Here is a 26,394-nt window from a genome sequence, read left to right on the forward strand (position 1 = left end):
CACAAACTACCTAATAACATTACTAACACGATATAATGCAATATAAAGGTGTAACGACAAGGTAAACAGTGGTTGGTACACTGAGTAATAGGAGATATTGATTCACAAAATACTACAATATACTGTGCACACACACGTATGTTACATAGAATGCATGAAATGTATCTCAAGAGGCATTAAAATGTGGCTCCTCAGACACTTTACTGGCATTGACTGATGATTCTGGATGTCCATCAAGATCTATTAACCAGATGCTAGGCTAGGCGAATAGAAATCTAAAGGTAGGTTCACATCTGCGTTCGGCAACTCCAGTAGACTGTTCTAGTAGAGGAGCAGACTACCACAGATACCATATCATGCATAGTCAGACACTGACGGGCAACAACGGATCCTCATTCACTATAAAGGGATCTGGCAGGGAACCGGTGGGTTTGCATGGAGAGCTATTTTTCAGGCAGCAAGCCAGCAGGAAACCTTCCAGATCGCATTATAGTGAATGGAGATCCGACGGTGCTCGGGTATGCCGGACATGGTAACTTGGGTAGTCTCTTCCTCTGCCGGAACAGACTAGCAGAGTTGATGAACGCAGATGTAGACCTACCCTAAAGCAAACTATACACCTTAGATATACATCAGCTTGACCTGTCAATTTAGGTGGGACCAGCCGACCCTCTAATGTGTATAGAGGCCTTCTGACTCTCCACATACATCTTAATTTCGTCTGCCTTTTTGTTTTAGGGGAGGTAAACTTCTTAAAGGTATCATCACAGCTTCAGTCATTAATTACAGCTACATCCATTTTTCAAAACTGGGTATCAAGGGTAACACTCCACAAGCTTAGCTATGTTATTGAGGTGTAGGCCAAATTTAAAAAATGTGCACAAATGTCACAAGTTCACTTCAACAGGGGGGCGGCATAAAAACTAGAGTAACATCTTTAAGATGCACCACACATAACACATACTTTTGATAACTTTGGTACAAATAATGGCAATGCAGACTTAAGCACAACTGATTTCAAGAATTTCTCTCATAATAATACCCCCCCCCCCCCCAAATGTCTCAAAACAGCAAATAAGCTCAAAATTTGCAAATCCTTATTTTGAGTCTTTTCGTACAGGACATGCGTGAAAGCTACCTCAGTTTGTTTTTGGAGTGTGGGAGAAACCTGGAGTAACAAAGTAGAAGATGAGGAATAATCCAGAGTGTTGTATAAAATGCAAGGCTTTATTAGGTAATTTCAGTAAAAGCTTCACATACTTATATGTTTCATGAGAACGTACAACCTCCATGCAGATGTTCTCCTTGGTCAGACTTGAGACCCCAGTACTACAAGGCCACAATATTAGTCACTGAACAACTATCTGCCTATAGGGACTATACAGACTGGATTTGTTTTATTTCTCTGATTTAGATATGGTATGCACAATACCTCAGACATGGGGGTATGTGCAAAGTATGGAATGTTTCTAATGCTATGTACTGCACACTCAGTTGTTCCATCATGAACCATCCTGACCCTGTTCTCTCTGGAGCTTAGGGTGTGGTCTGGCTCCACCTCCTAGTTCCAGAACATTCAGTTAGTCTAGCTGTAGAGAAGGAGGAGGTAGAGAGTAGTTTCTATGTGCTTCTCTTTTTCAGGCTCCAGTTTTAAGCCGTGGAGCCTTTGGTACCTCCACATGCTTCAGGAGAAAAAAGACAGTAAGGATCTGAAGAAGTATTTTCATGGCTACATCATGAGTGTGAGCAAGGCCAGCTCAAAGCTTTCTTGACCCTGCTGCTGCAAAGGGCAAACAAGTTAAGACACCCTACCAATGACTAGTGGACACTACAACCACTGTTGCCAGATTGTAGTTGCTAGCCGGACATACCAATAACAGTGACTTTAGCAAGAGAAGAGTAACCAGAGGGCCTTTTCTGCAACAAATTACGTAGCTCATGCTTGAACATCTGGGAGGAATTTGTACTATGTACAGCTAAATGCTGGATGTACTGCAACTCCTATTGTGCATACAGTAAAGAGAGACTTTTTTAAGTTCAATTTTGCCTGGTCTCTGTCTCTCTGGCCATTGCATTTCCATCACATGCACTGCCTAGCACCTATATGGACACCCCCAAAATATCATCAGGCAGGTAGCCCACTGCCCACAGCTATAGAGAGTGCCCCTATGGAACACCTCCTTTACTGTACCAACTCCAGAGCGTATACGTGATACATAATAAGGACCATTACCATTGCCATCCTTTGCTCTGGCTCCTAATGATCTCGCTGCATATGGGGTTTTTTTTGTGTATTTTTTTCTTATTGACAATGAGTCAAGTCAGACTAAGTTCATACCATGTTACTGATGTACATTTGCTGTATTGCTGTATAGACTTATGGTCCTTTTACACAGACTCTTAATCAGGCCAATTATCAGGGTTTAGAGTTTTCTTGTTCCTGATAATTGGCCTGTGTAAAAGTGCAGACGATCACCCGATGAATGAGCAAATGTTCCTTCATTGGGGATCATGTTTTTCATCTGGCACCTAAAATCATTGTTCCTGTGCGGCAGATCGTGCAGTGCAGCCCAAAAAAAATTGCTTTCAATGGAGACAAGCAATAGTTGTAGAGCTTGCTTGGCCTAATACCGCAGAGTTGATTGATGCATGTAAATGCAACCTTCTTCTCTGCTGAAGACCAGGCAATTATCAAGAATATTTAGCTTGTTCCCAATAATTGCCTGAAATATTGGTCCATGTGAAAGGACCTTAAGAATGCTTTAGACACTGCATAGACTAGAATGGTCCAGAGTAGGGGTGAAATGGGATTTATCAATGTCGTAAAAGGCAGATAATATAAAATAAACACAGCTCCTCCGACCAGTGGCTTAGGATTTTCCGATTTGCCTATAAATCTTCCATTGCCAGTAGATATCAGGAGGCCAGTTACAAAGTGCTGTCGAGATGGTACTATGTCCCGACCCGTCTCCAGAGGATGTTCCCGTCGGCATCTCCTCTATGCTGGCGATGTGACTCCCAACAGGGCTCCCTCCTACATATCTTCTGGCAATGTGACAAAATCAAACCTTTCTGGGACTCGGTTCATGAGACCCTGGCCTCCATTTTTCCCTTTTCAATTCCTAACACACCAGAGTTTTTCTTGCTCTTTCTCTCGGATTTGCCGTTGATCCTGTTTCGGAGGTCCTGTCTACGTCACCTGGTTATAGCAGCTAGGTCTTGTGTCCCTGCGAGGTGGAAGTCTGCCTCTCCTCCCTCAATGGGAATGTGGATTCAGAGGGTTGAAGAGATACGGAGAATGGAGGAACTCACGGCATCTTTGCACGGTGGTAACAGAGCTTTTGTTGCTATGTGGTCCCCTTGGTTCACCTTTCAGGACTCTTCGGAGTATCGGAATCTGCTGGCTTGAGAGTCTCGTTTGGACACTCCTGTACACTTCTCTCATCCCCCCCTGCTACCTTAACCCTTTGTCCCTTAATGCCTCCCTGGTGTCCCTGTCCTGTGTCCCCCCCCCCCCATTCATGTTGTTGTTCATTGAATTTTTCTTTATTTTTCTGCTGAGGCCATGTCTTCTTCGGCCCTTTGTTTCTTCTTTTTTTTTATTCTATATGGTACATATCAGATGTGTCACGGTGCGTTAGTATCACAATAGGCTGCATATCAAACACTGTCTTATGTGCTGTAATTGTTTGTGCATTGTTGGATTATGCTTAAGGATGACAGTCGGCATAGGCCCGACTACTATTTTTTGTTGTATGTGACTCAACATGCCATGATTTTGTTTCCTTTGCGAAATAGAAATAAAGAATTTCAAAAAAATAAATAAATAAATAAACACAGCTTTTTCATTAAGAGTGCATGCGCAGAAAATTTTAGGTTAATTTGTTGTATTATAAGTCTGAACTGTTGCTGCTGCTTAAAGTACAGATTGAATTTATGAGGCTTAGGGCAACTGAAAAATACTTGTGTATTTGCTTAATTCCTGATGAATGTGTCAATGGATCAGTAGCTGAAGCATTTATGGAATTAGTGATAATTTTTGTAAAGCTATGTTTTATTTCAGAACATTTAGTTCATTCTTGTCAACAGGCTGAAGATGGTATATCATCACAGGTGCTAAAATCCCGACGCACATATCAAGGGTAGGAGATTTCAAAAGAATGCAGAGGTAATTTTGCTTGATGCTGTATAGACTGAGTGAAGAGTATTGCTGGGGTGCAGGATATTACCAGTAATTATTAAGCCTATCGAAAAGACAGTTCTATGAAAATCCTTCCAGTCTGCATGTCTTACCTACTTGCTGCAAATGATATCAACTCTTCAAAGAAATTAATTAAAAAAACGAATGGTTTTATGAACAGCTGCTGTTTTTTAATTATTTTCCACCTGAGATTCATTCTGCTATGCAGAGAAGAAGACAATTACAATTGAGTGTTATTTGTACAAGTGCTTGAAAGCTGTTCTTTTTTTATAATGTTATGTATTGCTTTTTGATATGTAAAGATCTCAGCATATCTTTGTATGGAACAGGCAGGGTTAACGATTTGCAGGAAGATAGAGGAGGGACTTAGATCCGACCATAGCTCAGTTTGTAGTGTGTTAACGGAGGGAGTGAGAGGGGTTACATGGGCTCAATCACCAGAAAACTAGGCCTGGTTTCCAAAGAATCATCAAGTCATTGTTATCCAAATATACTCCAGAAAGAGAAAAAATCTGAGTTTTCAAAAAAAGTTTGCATAATGGCTGTGCTTCTTTGTACAATCATAAATAAAATAGCAGGTATTTTTTTGGGCTTCCCTATTTTTTCAACCTTATTATTCCCTATTTCACCTGCACAGTTCGATGCATTTCACTCAGAAGCAAGGGGCATCTCTCTTCTGTGGAATCCACCAGCACTGTACTGCTGTGACGTCCTTTCCCTTACTTTCCACTATGTTTGTTTTTAGCTCCGGAGTTCCCAGAACAGAAAAGGAACACTTACAGACACATAGGCGGCTCCTATATAGGGATATTGCAAGCTATATAATGTTATGTAATGTTATTTAATATGTAAATGCCATGTAAGGTCCCAGCATATCTCTGTATGGAATAGTCAGGGTTAACGATTTGCCAGGAAGCCTTTGCAGGAAGTTAGAGGAGGGACTTAGATCCGCCCCTATCTCAGTTTGTAGTGTGTTAATGGAGGAAGTGAGAGGGGTTACATGTACTCACTCCTAAGAAAACTAGGCCTGGTTTCCATAGAATCATTATCTCTGAATAAGAAAGTCATTGCTATTCAAATATACTCCAGAAAGACAAAGAACCAGGGAAAGAACTGAGAAGGTCCCGAATCTGCATGGCTTAGCACTGGAGTCAGTAAGGTATTTCCTGTTTAAGGCTGCTAAATACTAAACACCTTTCACACTTGGACTGGGTCTAGCCCATTGTATCTTAATCCAGTACCCCTCAGCTGGGAATTATAGCCACCATTACAAGAGTTATATGGCCAGCCATAGATTCTGCAGATAAATGGCGAGATAGAGGGAAGAAGTATTGCAATCCTTATCGTGGCCCTTATCCATACATTGCTATCTGGGAAGATCTGCACTGTGAATTGTTTGGAACTGTGTTTTGTTACGGTTGGATGTACTACAACAGGGGTCAGCAACCACCGGCACTCCAGCTGTTGTGAAACTACAACCCCCAGCATGCTCCATTTACATATATGGGAGATCTGAGAACAGACAAGTAATTGTGCATGCTGGGAGTTGTAGTTTCACCACACTTGCAATGCCGAGTGTTGTTAATCCCTGTACTGCAATCTCTCAACCTGCACCTTAGTAAAGAGAGACATTTATTTTCTACGATTAGCAAGCAGATAACTGCTAATTGATGGGCCACACCTGTACTTGCTATGTAAAACAATAGCAAAGTGGGGCCAACAATTAGAGGCAATCTGCATGTGCATCATGTAGTCAGATCGTACTGTGTATGGACACCCTAATTGCATGGACTACTGTACTGACAGACTTGTTTATTGGAAGCAGCATATTGGCACTGTTTATGTGGGGGAAATGTTGTAGGACAGTTTTAGGGGTAACACGTTGGTTATCACTATGAGGTTGTGGACAGTGTAGAAAGGCTTAAAAAAATTCTGCACCAAGTCAAGCACAGTACATCTCATTTCTTCCTGAAGACAATTATGGAAGCGTACCTAACTTTGAAAGTGCAGTTTTTTTTTTCTGCCATATTATTTCTTGTTTCCCCTGCACAGCTTGATGCATTTCACTCAGAAGCAAGGAAAATCTCTATTCTGTGGAATCTACCAGCCCTGTACTGCTGTGATGTACTTTCCCTTATTTCCCACTATGTTTGTTTTTTAAGGTTTGGAGCTCCCAGAACAGATAAGGAAGAGGAAATCATACTTATAGACACACAGGAGGCTACTATAATCTTCAAAAGCCATGTAGAAGCAGTTCTTTTTTCAGGCTCAGGATCTCAGCTATCTCTGACACGACCCCACTTTCTCTCAGTCTCTGTTACTAGGAACAACAAACAGTGTACTGCAAATTAAGTGGAAGTGAGACCCCAAGCGGCCATGACATTACAGCCATTTTTTCAGGTGGATGTGGAACGGGCTCCTCCCCCTAGGGCCCTCTATATAAAAATGCAGATGTAGGAATGCCAAGTGGTACAGTGCGGCCTAAAATGTTCCTTTATGTGTGTCACGGTGCTCCTACCTGGATACAACTGAAACCCAGACTTTGGCTCCGAAGCAATAAATAGGGGGAATAATTTAGGGATTTGAAAGAAAGATTGAGTCCAGACCTTGTATATAGTTGAACAGCAGCTTTACTTGAATACAAGTTCATCAGAAACAGTCTTCAAGCTTTGTCTTGGTCCCAGCAGGCTTTAGCATTAAACTGGCAGGCTTCTTCAATAACTCTGCTTGCTTTCTCTATTTCTGTTGTACTGACAGGCTTGCTTAATATTCTGTTACTTCTTTACGCTGCACTACACTTTTTGGTAGTCTGACTCTACGTTATGCTAGGGAACTTTCCTCCTGGCTCCTGAGGCTTCAAGCTTTGGCCTCCATGGCCAGCAGAGCTTAGGGTGCTCTGGCTGGCTTGGGCACATCCAGCAGAGACGTGCCCTGCACACCTTCCCCTAGCAGGGGGGTAAGCTGGACTAACTCTCACTGGTCCCCCCCCCCCCCTTACATTCTATCTAAATAAAGCTCTACCATATTTGCTGCCACCTGCTGGTGAACCAGGCATATTACATTTGAACATTTACATAACAAAATAGGAATGCACATCGTGGAGGACATGAACAAAATACATAACGTTGACGTTTTGTTAGCCCATTAGAGATAGTAGCAGGGTGCATAAGTGGTAACCCCACTCTGGGGTGTTACAGATGCAGGCATATTTTTTTGAATTAAGTGATTTAGAAATTTGCTAGTTACACCATTCTCTGAAATGAAGTTGTGTGAAAGTATAGGCACTCTTTAAAATTATAAAGTCAGAAAGACCTGCTGGTGAGCAGAGTCCTAACACAAGACACAATATAAAGTTATTTTAAATTTTAGCCAATGTATAATGTGAATCATGACAACTTCCTGAACATCCCATGCCATACACTGCACACAGGGGGCATTGTCTTGGTACATAACCTTTCCCTGCATCTGAACCGATAGTTTTTATCATTTCTTTTTGATGCCTGACAGCACAGCAGGAAAGAAGAGTCTGGCTGAAAGGAGCAACAGAAAGAGATGCAAAAATAATCTAAATCTTCATCTGGCAAGTAACATTGCTTCTTCTTCTTCTCCTACTTGTTAAAACCAGGCCTCCGGTCACACGTTAATGTAATTCATTGTTTCCACTGCATTGGAAATGCAAACTCTGTCAGGCTGCCCAGAAGGTCTGAACAACTCACTCAGAAATATCATAAAGGGTGTTAAGACTTTGGAATGCCTACTTGGCATTTTGGCAAGCGTTCACTTTCAGCAAACACTCTCTGTCCCTCGGAGGGGTGATGAATTCTGCAAAATCAGACTGTAAAACTAGTCTAATATGGGAAAGGCTTGAATATCTAATAAGATGTTAATTTCATCATTATTTATGGGATTATTATTACATAAAATGAGCCATACAGTTTGCATCAGTAGATAGGACGGGATATTGTCCTCATGGCCTGTGCAGATTATAAACTATACCCCAGTCTCAGATTGTCGCACATGTGCCTAAGCTCTAGTGTGCATGAGCACCTAGCCCCAATGTCCTGGATCCCCCGTTACTTAGAGACCAGGAAGCTCCTGTTTTTTTGTTTTTTACTTTACCACTGCATCACATAAGTGGCCAGGGGTGGATTGTCCATAGACCCTACAGGGAAATTTCCCTCTTAGGCCTCTTTCACACAGGCATTGCAGGAAAAGGTGCGGGTGCGTTTCGGGAACATGCGCAATTTTTCTGCGCGAGTGCAAAACATTGCAATACGTTTTGCACGCTCGTGAGTAAAATCAGCATGTTTGGTACCCAAACCCGAACTTCTTCACAGAAGTTCGGGCTTGGGATCCATGTTCTGTAGATTGTATTATTTTCCCTTGTAACATGGTTATAAGGGAAAATAATAGCATTCTGAATACAGAATGCATAGTACAATAGCGGTGGAGGGGTTACATTTTTTAAAAAAAAGACTACTGCTGTAACTTGTATGGATTTAAAGCTGCCATTCAGTAAAGACAAGTTGGATGATATTTCAAGTTTGGATCTCATTTACTGCTACCAAAGTTCCTCCATTACTCCTATTAACAACACTCAATTTATTGCAAGTGAGCCAGGATCCAGGAGTCCAGCCGTACCAAGGTAGGAGACACCGTTGACACTACCATATCTGCTATACAGAGACATTATCCCCCTCTGGCATTCCTCACCTGGTACGTGAGTTATAACATCTTAAAGGGCCCTGCTACAGTACCTGCACAAGCTGCAATTGGCGTCACGAACAAACTATAAACTTATACACATATCTATCCTGACCCACTGCATTGTACTAGTGTCCTGCTCATTGCATAAGTGGCGTCACGAACAGGATCGGATTGAATTGTGTGCTATCCCTGCTAACAGAACCGGATCCAAGCGTGTGTGTGGACGGATCCCATTGCATGTTTCACAGTATTGCAAGCGTTGCCGCTTGTGTAAATACCTTGAAAAGTGACTTTATTACTGTATTGCTGTGCCAGAAAGCGCTGGACATGCGCTCCAGCATTCAAAGAGTTAATTTGCTATTGTTAAATTCACCATATTCGTTAAAATGGCGCTTCATCTTCATACCCAGAAGCGTGGAAAGAAAGGAACGCCCTCTCAAGAGCGTGAAAATGCTGAATACGCCCCCCAGAAGCAGGAAAACTTAATAACTCCCCCTCAAGAGCGCGAAGATACCGAATACGCCCCTCTGGGAGCGGGAAAAATAGAGACTGCACTCCATGAACTTGTTACTGGGAACCGAGGTGATAAAGACTCCTCCCTCTGCGCCCCACCTTTAGTCCTGGCAGTTTGTGCGTTCCAGAAAGACACAGCCATGGCGTATCCACGTCCCAATTGGAGTCAAATGATGATTGGCGATGAACCGGCGCATGAGGAGTACCCTTTGGAGATCCAGGTCTCCCAACTAATAATGCAAAGGGGTCCCTCAGTATTCACTATCATGCCGGAGGCTGTGGATTCCTCCCTGCAACAAAAAGTCAAGCCACCTACCTTATCCAGCATCCCGGAGGTTCCGGAGAAGGCCGCTGCTGAGGTCCCGGTTGTTGCTCCAAAAGATCCGGACTTGATGGAGTTCCCGGAGGCAGTGGATCACTCCGCCACGTCAAGTGCCCCGGCGGAAGGCGACGCACCTATGAGAATGGAGGTAGACGTCAAGCCAGCACCCGCGGAGGACGCCGCTGATGCAGCTACTCACGCCGTGGACAAGCCAGCGAACCAGATGGCGCCCGAAGTCCATGATGGTATCCAGGAGGCACCGGAACCGGCCGCCTGGCCGCAACTACAGGTAGGGGCTGTCGCGCTCCCTGAGGCCCCAGCCCGGTCCGTGTCCGCCCCTGCACCGCGTCCTGCGACCCCAGCCAACATCACCAGGCCCGAGCCTGCCCCGCTGTCAATACCTCCTGGTGCAGCGGAGGCGGCTGGTGATTCCACTCCGCCGCCCAGCTACGCCAAGCTCCGGAGCCTTAATCCTGAGGTGCCCCACAAGATTACCGCATTTGCCCAGACCGCCTGGGAATACAAATCAGCGGTCAAGGAGTGGGTAAAACAGGTCATTGATAACCCCCAGCCAGGAGACCCCAAATTAACCCGGAGAACCGGGACAGTACTGTGGTTCTCAGTGGAGCGAGGAGTCTGGTTCCCCCAGGACAATTACTCAGGCACCGAGGTGTTTGTGGGCCGACACTCCGTCAAGAGGCACTACCTGCCCCAGGCCAGACACAACCTTTATGTGGGGGATCAGATTGAATATACCCCCATGCGGTCCATGCAAGGACTCTTTGCCGCCGGAGTCACTCTACTGGACAAGCCACTCTCCCCTGCCGTCACCCCAGAGTCCTGGCAGGAGGACCCAGGCTCTGCGGGCCAAGTGAGGTGTCTCCAAGAAACCCCAGATGGCCGCATGCAGTTCCGAGAGAAGCCCCAACCTGAGTCTGCGCCTCTCATCCCGGATCTGTCACCGCCACCAACCCTGAGGGTAGGACAGATAAATAACTCTGTCCTGACGTTCAATCCTAAGGTGCAGCCCTACCTCAGGCCACCATATCTTCTTCCCTGGAAGCAGCCCCAGGCAGCTGTTCCAGCCCTTCCTGAGTCCCTGCAGCCAGAAGTTCTATCACCTCCTGTACCGGCTGTGGATCCCGGGCTACAGCGAGTCACAGCAGCATTCACCAGGCTGTCCGCAAAGCCAGTTCCTGCAGCCACCAGTAGAGGGCGGTGGCGCACTACAACCAATGCTACCATGAGCTACCAGCAGAGGCAGGAACATCCTCTCATGAGATTTAGCAGCTCCAGCAGTGACGAGGAGCTGGACACCTACTTGTAAAAGGTGTCCCCTTTGAAAGCCAAGTAAAATTAAACATCAGTGACATTTTGGGAGCCACTTCATGGACTGCTACCTGACGGGTGAGGACCTGTTTGGCTGTGTGTGCAATTTTAATGTTTTATGTTCCAGGTTGCCAGTGTTTGTCCTCCTCCAGATGGTCATGTCAGTTAGGACTCCCCCCAACAGCACTCCCCCTCATGTCCAAGTTCAGTGTTTTATCCCCTTTCTCAGGTTACTTGATAGCCTTTGCTGCTCTTATGACATTTTAACCCTTTGGATTGCAATTAACTTTTACCCTGTGGATTACAAATTGACTTTTATCAGTTTCCAGAGGATTCTACAACTTCAAGCACTTCCAGGAAAAAGGACTCAAGTTATTGTTGAGCCTATCCTCGTATTAAAATTTGCACAATTTTATAAAATGTTTTATTGCAATTTAAAAGTTTGCACCCAAAGAAAGTACTCAAACGTGATACCTGAGCTCTTTGTGATATTCCTATTTAATATGATTGCACTGATATTTGCATAATAATTTTGCACTATTGTACCAGTTTACAAATTTTGTAACGTTCAAGATAACCTGCCCATTGTGTGTATTCTTCTTCTAGGTGCCACAATGTGAATTTATGCGCTGTTTGTAATGATTGCACTTAACCATTGCACTTAACAAAATTGTAGCAACTTACTCAAGTGTGCCTTTTTCACAGGTCTTGTTCTCTCCCCCTTTGTACGGACTGTCATCATATGGACGTTGTATACTAATGGCCTACACCCGGGTAGGACCAAGTGGTAAGTCCAAGCAGATCCAGTTACTTCACAGGTACCCCTGCTGCTTCGGGAATCGTTAGAAGCCCTAGGCTGCTCCTTCCCGCTTGTTTTATGTTCAGGATTGTTCCCACCCTGAGCTGTCTCATTTCCAGGAGCGCAACGGGATTGTACTACCCTCCTCCTGTGACTTGCCAGAAGACACGGAGACGATAAATACCTCCCCTTCTGAGCCTTTTGCCTAAGGTAAGGCGCCTCAAACCTTAGAGCCATACTTTAGCTTCCTCTTAGTCATCATAGTGATCGTGCTACAAGCCAAATTTCTTCAGGCTATGGTGCAGGGAAGGGAATACAGGATAAAGCCACCCTTCTATTTGCGGACTTTGCATTACACAATGGTGGGATTACGGAGTAAAGACACCCCCATGCTTTCTTTGGTATTGGTGGACAATATACAGAGTCAGTCAGTAATGTTTGTTTAGTGCAGTATTTAGGTTACCTGGTTATACCAAGAGAAGGAAACTGTGTGTTGGACACCTTACTCTAGCGGGCAGGAACCTCGAGAAAGCCGTTATGTGTTTTGTCTAAGTATGTCTTTATATGTATCTCATGCAGCACTTTGTATTTTATTGGGTACCCAGAGCTGATTCCTCCACTCTCTTAGCATACCCCGAGGGCGGCTTAACTTAAAGTAAGCGGGTATGTAACATCCCAGAGTATGTCACTAAAACTCTGTCTCCCTGCTACAATATGTCAAGTTTATATTTCAATCATCTTGTGTAATTTAACTTTGCATTTTCCTGTATGTGTACTTTCCAGGCTTGGATTATGTATTTGCTGTAATTTCCCTGTCCGCCAGCAGGTGGCAGCAATATGTAAGCAGACCATAGTCAGTTAGTATATCTAGTCTGGAATAGTCCATTCCAGTCTAGGCTCCCCTGTGTGAGCAGAAGTGGGGCGTTCCCATGTCCTGTCTCATGAGGAGGAGAAGGAAGTTAGTGTAGAGTGTGTTCCAGCTCTCCCTGCAAGGGGAAAGGCTGTGTTAGTAGGAGCTCCCAGAAAATAGGGATCCCAAATCAGGACCCTGTCTCGGTTGAGACTAGAGGACATTCCCAGCCTGAGCCATCAGCCTCAGCTGGTTGACAAGCAAGCAGCCACCTCCAGCCTCCAGGAAGAAGCATCCCTGTGAGCCAAGCTGTGAGTACATATCCAGAGTCCAGGAGAAGCCCAAATTCCTCCTCAGTTAGTCAGGCCCATACCAAGCAGAAGACAGACAGAGCAGAAGATAAATACCTGCCAGATTCTCCAGGCACATAGTATAGAAGCAGAAGAGATATTGATCCCTGCCATACATTGCCTATACCTGCTGGAACCTAAAAGACTACTGCTGTAACTTGTATGGATTTAAAGCTGCCATTCAGTAAAGACAAGTTGGATTATATTTCAAGTTTGGATCTCATTTACTGCTACCAAAGTTCCTCCATTACTCCTATTAACAACACTCAATTTATTGCAAGTGAGCCAGGATCCAGGAGTCCAGCCGTACCAAGGTAGGAGACACCGTTGACACTACCATATCTGCTATACATAGACATTATCCCCTCTGGCATTCCTCACCTGGTACGTGAGTTATAACATCTTAAAGGGCCCTGCTACAGTACCTGCGCAAGCTGCAATTGGCGTCACGAACAAACTATAAACTTATACACATATCTATCCTGACCCACTGCATTGCACTAGTGTCCTGCTCATTGCACATGTCATTAAATATTTAGCATAGTCACTGAGTTATTCAGTAAAGTGTATCTGTATAGCGCCACCTGCAGTTTGCTTTTTTTCTTATTTCTTTGTCCGGGTCACTGAGATGGCCGCACATGCTCAGTTTCATCTTTCAACTGCCTTCTGAGCTGTGATAGGGAGAGCTGAGACACGCCTCCTGAGCTGTGATAGGGAGAGCTGAGACACACCCCCTTAGCTGCAGCAGAAAAGACACTCCCCCTGAGCTGTCAGCTTGATATAAATCTAGCAGAGCAATGAAAGTGGAGATCTCTGGATCCATGTGAGGTACAGGGCTGGTTCTAGCTTTGTTAGAGAGAAATTGTCATGTACTGGATGATGTCTGATTTTAATTTTTTACATTAGCCATGGGATAACCCCTTTAAGTAGCCTTTAGCATTAAAGGGAGTCTGTCATCGGCATTTCACGTTTTTAATCCTTCCCATAGCTTTCTAGCATGCTTACAGTTAATAAAAACGTTACCTTTAGCATCAAACCTTACTAACTTGTTGTTTCGCCGAGATCCCGCGCTTGCACACTCAGTCCGTCGGCCGGCGCATGTGCATTAATTACTGTGATGCCGTACCAGGAATGGGCATCGCAGTGCGCATGCGCCGGTCGACGGACTGAGTGCGCAGGCGCGGGATCTTGGTGAAACAGGATCTTGGCGAAACAACAAGTTAGTAGATAGGCGGTCAGAGGGAAAGGGGTGGGCGGAAGGAAGGAAGGGGCGGGGGAAGCGAAGAAAAGGCTGAGCTAGCAGGGCACCTACGAGGGTAACGCCGCCCCTGGGCACTTGCGAGCCCTCATTTGCATAAGTTTACAAAGATGTTTTTGGATTGATGCTAAAGGTAACGTTTTTATTAACTGTAAGTATGCTAGAAAGCTATGGGAAGGATTAAAAATGTGAAATGCTGATGACAGACTCCCTTTAAGTATGTATTGCCCATTTGCCATTAGGTATACATGGTGTACAAAGAAATAAGGGCTTCAATAACAAATTACAACATTTAACTCAGTAACATTAAATTAACCGTTTGGAGTGTTCCTCAAGGGCATTGCATATATAACATATACACACATCCCAACCCTGCTAGGGGGTGGGGTGATTGACTGAATGGTACGTTTGGCTCCACCGTGCATTAAAAAAACTGTCAGCCTTGAAGTTGCACTCTTTTTCTTGTGTCTGCTACATGAGCAAAGGGGGTCTTTGAGCACAGAAATGCATTGTGAGAATGGGATTAATCAAGGATCGTTTAGATACTTTTCCTTTGTGGATTGCATTCTTTGGAAGTTTGCACCCCTTGATTGCAGTATACTGACAGGCACTATCAGCCTAAACCTCTGGCACAGCCTGAAAGGCCATACACTGCAGGTAGACATTGGCACCCCACAATCTCATTCAAGGGGTTCCAATGACTGACAGAGGGAGCCTCCGCCCTTTAAACCACTTAGATACCAAAGTCGCTATTGACCGCAGCATCTAAGGGGTTAAAAAGCCTGGATCGGTGCTTCTGCTTATGCAGGCCATTAGAGCAGGAGCCTGGCTGTCATATGAGAGCTGAGCTCCTGCTCTCCGCTACATGTGTCTCCAGTAAAAACACAGGCAGTTATTTACTATTTACGGTTGTTTTTGTGTCAGTTTTAAGTCTGGCTTTGCCATGTGTGACTGCACCAAATTTATGAACTGGTGCACCTTAACCGCTTGCCGCCACGCTAACGCCGAAAGGCGTCATCGCGGCGGCTCTCCCAGGTCACACTAACGCCAATAGGCGTCATCTCGCGAGACGCGAGATTTCCTGTGAACGCGCGCACACAGGCGCGCGCGCTCACAGGAACGGAAGGTAAGCGAGTGGATCTCCAGCATGCCAGCGGCGATCGTTCGCTGGCAGGCTGGAGATCCGAATTTTTTAACCCCTAACAGGTATATTAGACGCTGTTTTCATAACAGCGTCTAATATACCTCCTACCTGGTCCTCTGGTGGTCCCTTTTGTTAGGATCGACCACCAGAGGACTCAGGTAGGTCAGTACAGTCGCACCAAACACTACACTACACTACACCCCCCCCCGTCACTTATTAACCCCTTATAAACCCCTGATCACCCATGATCACCCCATATAAACTCCCTGATCACCCCCCTGTCATTGATCACCCCCCTGTCAGGCTCCGTTCAGACGTCCGTATGATTTTTACGGATACATGGATCGGATCCGCAAAAAGCATACGGACGTCTGAATGGAGCCTTACAGGGGGGTGATCAATGACAGGCGGGTGATCACCCATATACACTCCCTGATCACCCCCTGTCATTGATCACCCCCCTGTCATTGATCACTCCCCTGTAAGGCTCCATTCAGACGTCCGCATGATTTTTACGGATCCATGGATACATGGATCGGATCCGCAAAACACATGCGGACGTCTGAATGGAGCCTTACAGGGGGTGATCAATGACAGGTGGGTGATCACCCATATACACTCCCTGATCACCCCCCTGTCATTGATAACCCCCCTGTAAGGCTCCATTCAGACGTCCGCATGCGTTTTGTGGATCCGATCCATGGATCCGTAAAAAATCATGCGGATGTCTGAATGGAGCCTTACAGGGGGGGTGATCAGTGACAGGGGGGTGATCACCCTGATTACCCTGATCACCCAGTCATTGATAACCCCCCTGTAAGGCTCCATTCAGACGTCCGCATGCGTTTTGTGGATCCGATCCATGTATCCATGGATCCGTAAAAAATCATGCGGATGTCTGAATGGAGCCTTACAGGGGGGGTGATCAGTGACAGGGGGGTGATCACCCTGATTACCCTGATCACCCCCTGTCATTGATAACCCCCCTGTAAGGCTCCATTCAGACGTCCGCATGCGTTTTGTGGATCCGATCCATGTATCCATGGATCCGTAAAAAATCATGCGGATGTCTGAATGGAGCCTTACAGGGGGGGTGATCAGTGACAGGGGGGTGATCACCCTGATCACCCCCTGTCATTGATAACCCCCCTGTAAGGCTCCATTCAGATGTCCGCATGCGTTTTGTGGATCCGATCCATGTATCCATGGATCCGTAAAAAATCATGCGGATGTCTGAATGGAGCCTTACAGGGGGGGTGATCAGTGACAGGGGGGTGATCACCCTGATCACCCCCTGTCATTGATAACCCCCCTGTAAGGCTCCATTCAGACGTCCGCATGCGTTTTGTGGATCCGATACATGTATCCATGGATCCGTAAAAAATCATGCGGATGTCTGAATGGAGCCTTACAGGGGGGGTGATCAGTGACAGGGGGGTGATCACCCTGATTACCCTGATCACCCCCTGTCATTGATAACCCCCCTGTAAGGCTCCATTCAGACGTCCGCATGCGTTTTGTGGATCCGATCCATGTATCCATGGATCCGTAAAAAATCATGCGGATGTCTGAATGGAGCCTTACAGGGGGGGTGATCAGTGACAGGGGGGTGATCACCCTGATCACCCCCTGTCATTGATAACCCCCCTGTAAGGCTCCATTCAGACGTCCGCATGCGTTTTGTGGATCCGATCCATGTATCCATGGATCCGTAAAAAATCATGCGGATGTCTGAATGGAGCCTTACAGGGGGGGTGATCAGTGACAGGGGGGTGATCACCCTGATTACCCTGATCACCCCCTGTCATTGATAACCCCCCTGTAAGGCTCCATTCAGACGTCCGCATGCGTTTTGTGGATCCGATACATGTATCCATGGATCCGTAAAAAATCATGCGGATGTCTGAATGGAGCCTTACAGGGGGGGTGATCAGTGACAGGGGGGTGATCACCCTGATTACCCTGATCACCCCCTGTCATTGATAACCCCCCTGTAAGGCTCCATTCAGACGTCCGCATGCGTTCTGTGGATCCGATACATGTATCCATGGATCCGTAAAAAATCATGCGGATGTCTGAATGGAGCCTTACAGGGGGGGTGATCAATGACAGGGGGGTGATCAGGGAGTCTATATGGGTGATCACCCCCCTGTCATTGATCACCCCCCTGTCATTGATCACCCCCCCCCCCTGGTAAGGCTCCATTCAGACATTTTATTTGGCACAAGTTAGCGGAAATTTTTTGTTTGTTTTTGTTTTTTCTTACTAAGTCTCATATTCCACTAACTTGTGTCAAAAAATAAAATCTCCCATGAACTCACCATACCCCTCACGGAATCCAAATGCGTAAACATTTTTAGACATTTATATTCCAGACTTCTTCTCACGCTTTAGGGCCCCTAAAAAGCCAGGGCAGTATAAATACCCCACATGTGACCCCATTTCGGAAAGAAGACACCCCAAGGTATTCCGTGAGGGGCATATTGAGTCCATGAAAGATTGAAATTTTTGTCCTAAGTTAGCGGAAAGTGAGACTTTGTGAGAAAAAAACAAAAAAAAAATCAATATCCGCTAACTTATGCAAAAAAAATAAAAATTCTAGGAACTCGCCATGCCCCTCATTGAATACCTTGGGGTGTCTTCTTTCCAAAGTGGGGTCACATGTGGGGTATTTATACTGCCCTGGCTTTTTAGGGGCCCGAAAGTGTGAGAAGAAGTCTGGGATCCAAATGTCTAAAAATGCCCTCCTAAAAGGAATTTGGGCCCCTTTGCGCATCTAGGCTGCAAAAAAGTGTCACACATGTGGTATCGCCGTACTCAGGAGAAGTTGGGGAATGTGTTTTGGGGTGTCATTTTACATATACCCATGCTGGGTGAGAAAAATATCTTGGTCAAATGCCAACTTTGTATAAAAAAATGGGAAAAGTTGTCTTTTGCCAAGATATTTCTCTCACCCAGCATGGGTATATGTAAAATGACACCCCAAAACACATTCCCCAACTTCTCCTGAGTACGGCGATACCAGATGTGTGACACTTTTTTGATGCCAAGGTGGGCAAAGGGGCACATATTCCAAAGTGCACCTTTTGGATTTCACCGGTCATTTTTTACACATTTTGATTGCAAAGTACTTCTCACACATTTGGGCCCCTAAATTGCCAGGGCAGTATAACTACGCCACAAGTGACCCCATTTTGGAAAGAAGACACCCCAAGGTATTCCGTGAGGGGCATGGCGAGTTCCTAGAATTTTTTATTTTTTGTCGCAAGTTAGTGGAATATGAGACTTTGTAAGGAAAAAAGAGAAAAATAAATAAATCATCATTTTCCGCTAACTTGTGACAAAAAATAAAAAATTCTAGGAACTCGCCATGCCCCTCACGGAATACCTTGGGGTGTCTTCTTTCCAAAATGGGGTCACTTGTGGCGTAGTTATACTGCCCTGGCAATTTAGGGGCCCAAATGTGTGAGAAGTACCTTGCAATCAAAATGTGTAAAAAATGGCCTGCAAAATCTGAAAGGTGCACTTTGGAATATGTGCCCCTTTGCCCACCTTGGCTGCAAAAAAGTGTCACACATCTGGTATCGCCGTACTCAGGAGAAGTTGGGGAATGTGTTTTGGGGTGTCATTTTACATATACCCATGCTGGGTGAGAGAAATATCTTGGCAAAAGACAACTTTTCCCATTTTTTTATACAAAGTTGGCATTTGACCAAGATATTTTTCTCACCCAGCATGGGTATATGTAAAATGACACCCCAAAACACATTCCCCAACTTCTCCTGAGTACGGCGATACCAGATGTGTCACACTTTTTTGCTGCCAAGGTGGGCAAAGGGGCACATATTCCAAAGTGCACCTTTTGGATTTCACCGGTCATTTTTTACACATTTTGATTGCAAAGTTCTTCTCACACATTTGGGCCCCTAAATTGCCAGGGCAGTAAAACTACCCCACAAGTGACCCCATTTTGGAAAGAAGACACCCCAAGGTATTCCGTGAGGGGCATGGCAAGTTTTTAGAATTTTTTATTTTTTGTCGCAAGTTAGTGGAATATGAGACTTTGTAAGAAAAAATAAAAAAAATAAAATCATCATCATTTTCCGCTAACTTGTGACAAAAAATAAAAAGTTCTATGAACTCACTATGCCCATCAGCGAATACCTTAGGGTGTCTACTTTCCGAAATGGGGTCATTTGTGGGGGTTTTCTACTGTTTGGGCATTGTAGAACCTCAGGAAACATGACAGGTGCTCAGAAAGTCAGAGCTGTTTCAAAAAGCGGAAATTCACATTTTTGTACCATAGTTTGTAAATGCTATAACTTTTACCCAAACCATTTTTTTTTTGCCCAAACATTTTTTTTTTATCAAAGACATGTAGAACAATAAATTTGGCGAAAAATTTATATATGGATGTCGTTTTTTTTGCAAAATTTTACAGCTGAAAGTGAAAAATGTCATTTTTTTGCAAAAAAATCGTTACATTTTGATTAATAACAAAAAAAGTAAAAATGCCAGCAGCAATGAAATACCACCAAATGAAAGCTCTATTAGTGAGAAGAAAAGGAGGTAAAATTCATTTGGGTGGTAAGTTGCATGACCGAGCAATAAACCGCTAAAGTTGTGGAGTGCCGATTTGTAAAAAAGGGCCTGGTCACTAGGGGGGTATAAACCTGTGGTCCTTAAGTGGTTAATAATCTATGTGATGTGAGAGTGTAATGTGATTTACACCTTTAGCTGTAAGTGTACATTAGGGGGTTACCTGGAGTGGGTTGAAATCTTTTTGCGACTTTTGCAAAAGTCGCACATAGTAAATGAGCCACAATCCAGGTCTAATCTCACTTTTAGCTCTTAAACATAGACTACTGTGAAAAGTGGCGAGGATCAAAAAATGTTGCAAAAATATTGCAGTTGCCATGGAAATGTCGCAGTTGCCATGATTTGCGAGTATTTTATGCCACAAAACTGACATATCTGATTTAGAAAAAAGCCTAGTAATGACCACCATAAAAACAATACAAAAAAAGTGTGTCTAACCTTAAGTATGAGATCATGGCAGGAAGACGTTAAAGGAGATGTCCTGGAAAACATTAATGTGATTGAACATTAAACATGCTCAATCCATCTCCCATCCTGGAAAAAATGTATCTGTAGTGTTGTCTAGTCTAGTGCATGTTTCTAGACACCTTACAAAACTGTGAATAAGCCTGCCAATTTACAAATCACTTTTCACTCCTACACCCTACCGTTAGTTTGCTGATGGGGGCACACACCTAACCCATATGCAGAAACTGTCTGCCTGCTTGAATCAATGCCAATGCTGCTGTGATCACAGGACTTTACATGAATCTATAGACACAAAAAGCCAAGACCTCTTGTAATTACCGGTTTCACTATTCAGATTATTTTAGTTATCTGTCTACTTCTCTAACTCACTTTTTTTTACTCTACATACCCAGTATGCAGCTGGCATGTAAATTAAAGGTGTTTTCTCACTTCAGCAAATGGCAATTTTTCATGTAGACAAAGTTAATACAAGGCACTTACTAATGTATTGTGATTGCCCATATTTCCTTTGCCGGCTTGATTCATTTTTTCATTGCATTCCAATGCTTGTATCCAGGGGTAATGGCCACCGCTGCAGCACAGATATAGAGGTGGCCGGGACGGGAGCTGCTCCACATGCTTGCCACAGAGAGGCTGGTGCTTTTTCCTATGTGCAAGCACGGCCACCGCTGTTGGATTGTAGGTCGTCCTAACCACAGGATATGAGCAGTTTATAATGCAATCGAAAAATGATACTAGCCAGCAAAGGAGGCAATACGGACAATCACAATACATTAGTAAGTGTCTTGTATTACCTTTCTCTACATGATAAATGCCATTTACTGAAGTGAGACAATCCTTTTAAGTTACTAAGCTGCATTGGTTATTTTTTTATTAGAGATCTGGAACTTTAATTTACACCATTTTAAGAGAGTTACTGCAGGAAAAGATTTGATGTGTAGCTAGCTTGGCATGAAGCTTCCTGTTTGCTTAGCCACATATAGTTTTTATTTCTCCAGGCATATAACCTAAACCAGGGATTAGCAACTGTTGTGAAACTACAACTCCTGGTGCATGCTCCATTCACTTCTGTGGAAGTTCCAATAACAGATGAGCAAATGTGCATGCTGGGAGTTGTAGTTTCACAACAACTGGAGTGCGTAAGGTTGGCGACCCCCTGAACGAGACACTTAGGCTAGCGCTACACAGTAACATAAAACTTGAACAAATCATTGTAAAATCAAGTTTGTAAGGGGTTTTCCGAGACTTTAATACTGATGACCTATCCTCGGGATAGGTCATCGGTATCTGTTCGGTGGGGGTCTGACATCCGGGACCCCAGTCGATCAGCTGTTTGAGGTGCTCGCAGCTTTCTCACAGCTTTCCCTAGGCCAGTGACGACACAGTCATCGGTCACATAGCCTAGCAGCAGCTCAGCCCCATAGAAATGAATGGGGCTGAGCTGTGATACCAAGCACAGTCGCTATCCAATGTACGGTGCTGTACTTGGTGAGCTGAGAGGAAGCTTCTCAAACAGCTGATCAGCAGGGGTCCCAGGTGTCAGACCCCCATCGATCAGATGCTGATGATCTATCCTAAATATAAGTTATCAGTTGTAAAGTCTTGGAAAACCCTTTTAAGTTATTCTGGGATTACTATGGTTTTTAACAGATATGCTCATTTAGTTGCTTACCTCATGTACATCTTCATCATGCTTATCCGCACCATGTAAACCAATCCCTCAGGTTTGTTTCCATCCTGTATGTAGCACTTCCTGTTGCTGTGTCCAACCAAACCCATGATGCACTTCTCCTTCCTCTGCCACAGATCTAGCACCGCCCCTAACATCACCCAGCTAGTTTATAGCTCCTCCCACCTAGCTAGTTACATAGACAACCCCCTATCACCGCCCCACCAACAGACATAACATCACAGGAAATAAGGAGGAGCTGCATGAACATGGTCATGTGACCACAGCCCAAAACAGGAGATGGGAGCAATAAAGGTAAAGGAAATACATTACTAAATTACAGCGACCTTCATAAATGATTATTTTCTAGAATGTTGATGCAAACCGGAAAACTCCTTTAAACAACTCAAAGACAACTCAATAGACAGTTTCTCCCATTGCTTGTATTACAGGATTGTTACCTGTACATGATTATACATTATTATATTTTACATGTACTATGTGTGTAGCATTCTTTATTAATAATGCCTAATTGCCTAGCATTCAAAACAAAACCTGCATCTACAATTTAGAACACATTGAGTCTAATTCATACGAAAATGAATAAACTTCATTGCGAGAAATATAAATTTTGTATGACTGTTATATAGTCTTATAGGCTAAAAGAAGAAAACTCATATGAAATAGATAAGTGGTATCAATAAATATCAATCAATAAATAATAATAATATAGATTTAAATTGGCCGCTGATGATTTGTTAAAAAAAAAAAAAAAGTTGCATTCCCATATTTGCCCAGAAGGTGGCAATATCCATCATTTAAATAGTTTCATAGGTTTTAAGGTTTTTTGCCTTTGGTGTGTTTTTAACTCCGTTTTAATGTATTCCTCTGAAGAATTTAGAAAATGCCCCATCCTTTTTTTATCACTGCAGACAAGAATTCACAGCTTAGTATATGGTGAGACAAGGTGACCTTTTTTTAAATGTAAAGTTTACAGGGTGACAGATAACACCAGGGTCTTTTGTTTTTCAGAATGACTATTTATATGGAGGGTTTTCTAGTTCTTTAAAGAGGACCTTTCACCTGGAAAACATTGTGAACTAAGTATCCTGACATATACAGCGGCGCCCAGGGATCTCACTGCACTTACTATTATCCCTCGGCGCCGCTCCGTTCTCCTGTTATGTCCTCCGGTATGTTCGGGGACTTGGTTATAGTAGGCGGAGACTTAGGACTCTTGGTTATAGTAGGCGGAGTCTGCCCTTGTTCTGCTGGGCGTCTCCTCCTCCTAGGCTGTAGCGCTGGCCAATCGCAGCGCAGAACTCACAGCCTGGGACCTGACATCGGCGGGAGATGGATTTTTAAAAGAGGTTCCCATGACTGGCTTCTCGAGAGTCCGATCCACGCAACTTTAGAACAATATGTATATTACAAACTTTGTCCTATAGGGGTGTTATGTGTAATTAATTTGTATTTGCAGAATAACTAACTGATCGGTGGGGGTCCAACTGCTGGGACCCCACCGATCCCATTCTCCACTCCTTATGTAGTAGCAGGCTGAGCATGCCCCCTGATACTCCATTCATTCTATATGGGACTGCCACAGACAGCCAAGAACAGCACAACATACTACTGTTTCCAGCAGTCTCATGGAGAAAAAAATGGAGTGGCAGGGTGCATGCTCAACCTGCCACTTCATCAGGACCGGTGAATGTGACCCCCATTCTCAGGATCAGTGGGCATCCCAGCAGTCAGATCCCCACTCATTACTTAGTTATCCCCTAACTTTAAGAATTCTGAGAAATTTGTGCACCCGTAATGTAAATGGTGGTGCCAGCTGAGGACTCTTTGAAACTACACCTGGTAAATACCTAGTTTGGACTTGCAACTTTTTAAAAAGTCTAACTTAATAAATGGGACACAACTGTGATCAACTGTGAAATACCGACCAACTTTAAAAAGTGGCGCAGGAGGGCACAGTTTAAATTTTCCATGTCATTTTCCATATTTAAAAAAACTAACTAACTAACTAAAACTGTGCAATTTTCGCTATGACCACTAGGCCTAATGACATGTTAAGACTTCTTGTTCTGTACAGGTAAGTTTCAGTAGCTATCACATTATCATCACAGGCAGGATTACACTAACAATAACACCTCTGTATAGATAACACAGGATCCATCATTCACAATAGGTGATATTACAGCTTATCTTCTCCCTCCTGACCTATGCATAGATCATAGTGCATGCCTAAAAAACTCTCCCATACAAGTCAATGAGGTTCCCTCCTGTCCACTGTGTCCATGGCCCATGCGACTGCCCTTCAAAGAGCATGAAGTTTTGACATAAACCTAGCGGTTAGGGCCAAATATTGACAGGGCCAGGCATTGAAAATATCATCATGTCTGGCCCTGTCAATCAAAACATCATCACGTGTGATGATTTCACTGCCTGGCCCTGTCAATCAAAGTGAAGAGTGCACGGCAGTTGCAGAGAGAGCTGAGCCTCTAGGTGTAATGGTAACGCCCCCGTTGCTCCTAGAGGCTCATTTGCATATATTAAAACTTCATTTTTCTCAGCAATGCGGACACATATGAACACGGGACCAACACAGATGCCTTCAGCTGCCAAGTGCACATGTAACAGGTCAACCAGTGTCATGGGTACAAATCTGCTGACAGATGCCCTTTAAATCTCGTCCATGTCAAGGTTGCAAAAAAATATGTTTTTTTTTTTAACGGAAAGTGTCCGTGTGCTGCCAATTTTTCTCCCACTTAGGCTACATTTACACGGTCGTATATGTTTTGCGGTCCGCAAATTGTGGATCCGCAAAACATGGATACCGGCCGTGTGAATGTAGCCTATGACAGAAAAGCCTATTCTTGTCCGTGATTGCTCTATCTTTTTTACAGGACCGCGGATCTGAACTATGGATGCGGACAGCACACAGTGAAAATTTTGCAAAACAGATGCGGACACAAAAATGCGGTCGTGTGAATGCACCCTTAAATGGAGAAAATTGGACCAAAATACTGACATTTTCTCTGTACTACAGACCACTGGAGAATTGGCCCATTGACTGTAATGGATCAGTGTTCAGTCCATTCTACACAAGATACAGTATGGACATGGACACCAGTCATCTAAAGGCAACCTAAGACTCATTCATTTCTAAGGAAGGGATGATTTTGAACAGATTTTCTATCATCCCAGAGGCAAAGTAGTACTTACTCCCACTCTTTCCGTCTTGCTTGGGGCGTGCTGTGCATCTTGTGGGCCTGGTGAGCTTTGATGATATCCTTCTGTTCAATCAGGCCTCCTCTTCTCCTCTTTATTACATGAGGGCTCAATGGAAACTCAGATTCCACTCCGGTGGTCACCTCAAACATGCTGTTCCCCTCGAAGGTAAAGTGAGTCTCCGCCTCCTGCGCACGGAGGTCGTACAAGGCATCGTAACTTGCAGTTCGTGATACCAACGTCTCAGAAATAGTATCTGGTTCCAAAAGGTTGCAAGAGTGAGTAGCTTGGGTTAAACCCAATCGGTGCTTCCGCCAAGTCTCAACCTCTGGCAGGGCCAGGACATACCTTTGAGTGTCGACATCCAAGGTAGATATTTCTAGCGTGCTGGAGTGGTCAGGCTCGGTGAGCGTGTGGGCGCTAGTTGAGCAGGAGCTTAATCCTAGCATCTTTAATACCATCCGAAAACATCTCTCTGCGGGAAATACAAGAGATGGAAGTTACAATAGTGTTGACTGACAATGAGAGGGATTATTCATACTCAACTTTAACCTTTTTCCCTTAACAACCACACCGACATAACAGGTTCTTGAGATTGCATGTACGCTACGCTCATATAGGCAGAAGGAAGTATCACGTAGGAGGTGCACAGGGTTAAGAATCAAACATAATAGGACATTGCTCCCGAAATGTGAGTTTTATTATTGCCTGTTGAATAAGATGGGGGATGAAGGCTGTTTGAAGAGCATGTTCTAGGGATATAGGGTTGTGAGTCTTATGTGACAGAGAGATGGGTCATGGATCACATGCACTAGAAAATGTATACAAAAGTAAAAACGCGGTGACATCTAATGCAGTTGTTACAATTCGCCGTTCTGTCTATGAAATAGAGTTTATTCTTTGTGCTTCTCAGCACTCTGTGGCACTGTAGGGGTTAACTTGTTCTTG

At 44.2% G+C, this 26,394-nt stretch overlaps 1 protein-coding gene across 1 annotated transcript in view; it reads right to left on the bottom strand.

The window, feature by feature from the left end:
• Window positions 1-25,553, bottom strand: part of CACNA1E (calcium voltage-gated channel subunit alpha1 E) — a 611,438-nt gene extending 585,885 nt beyond the window's left edge. Inside the window, 1 exon segment of the mRNA XM_044301096.1 lies at window positions 25,441-25,553. Coding sequence (XP_044157031.1) covers window positions 25,441-25,478 — 38 coding nt within the window. The 5' untranslated portion in view covers window positions 25,479-25,553.
• Window positions 25,554-26,394: the final 841 nt, after the last annotated feature.

The sequence above is a fragment of the Bufo gargarizans genome, chromosome 7, assembly GCF_014858855.1.
Source record: "Bufo gargarizans isolate SCDJY-AF-19 chromosome 7, ASM1485885v1, whole genome shotgun sequence".
NCBI classification, from domain to species: domain Eukaryota; kingdom Metazoa; phylum Chordata; class Amphibia; order Anura; family Bufonidae; genus Bufo; species Bufo gargarizans.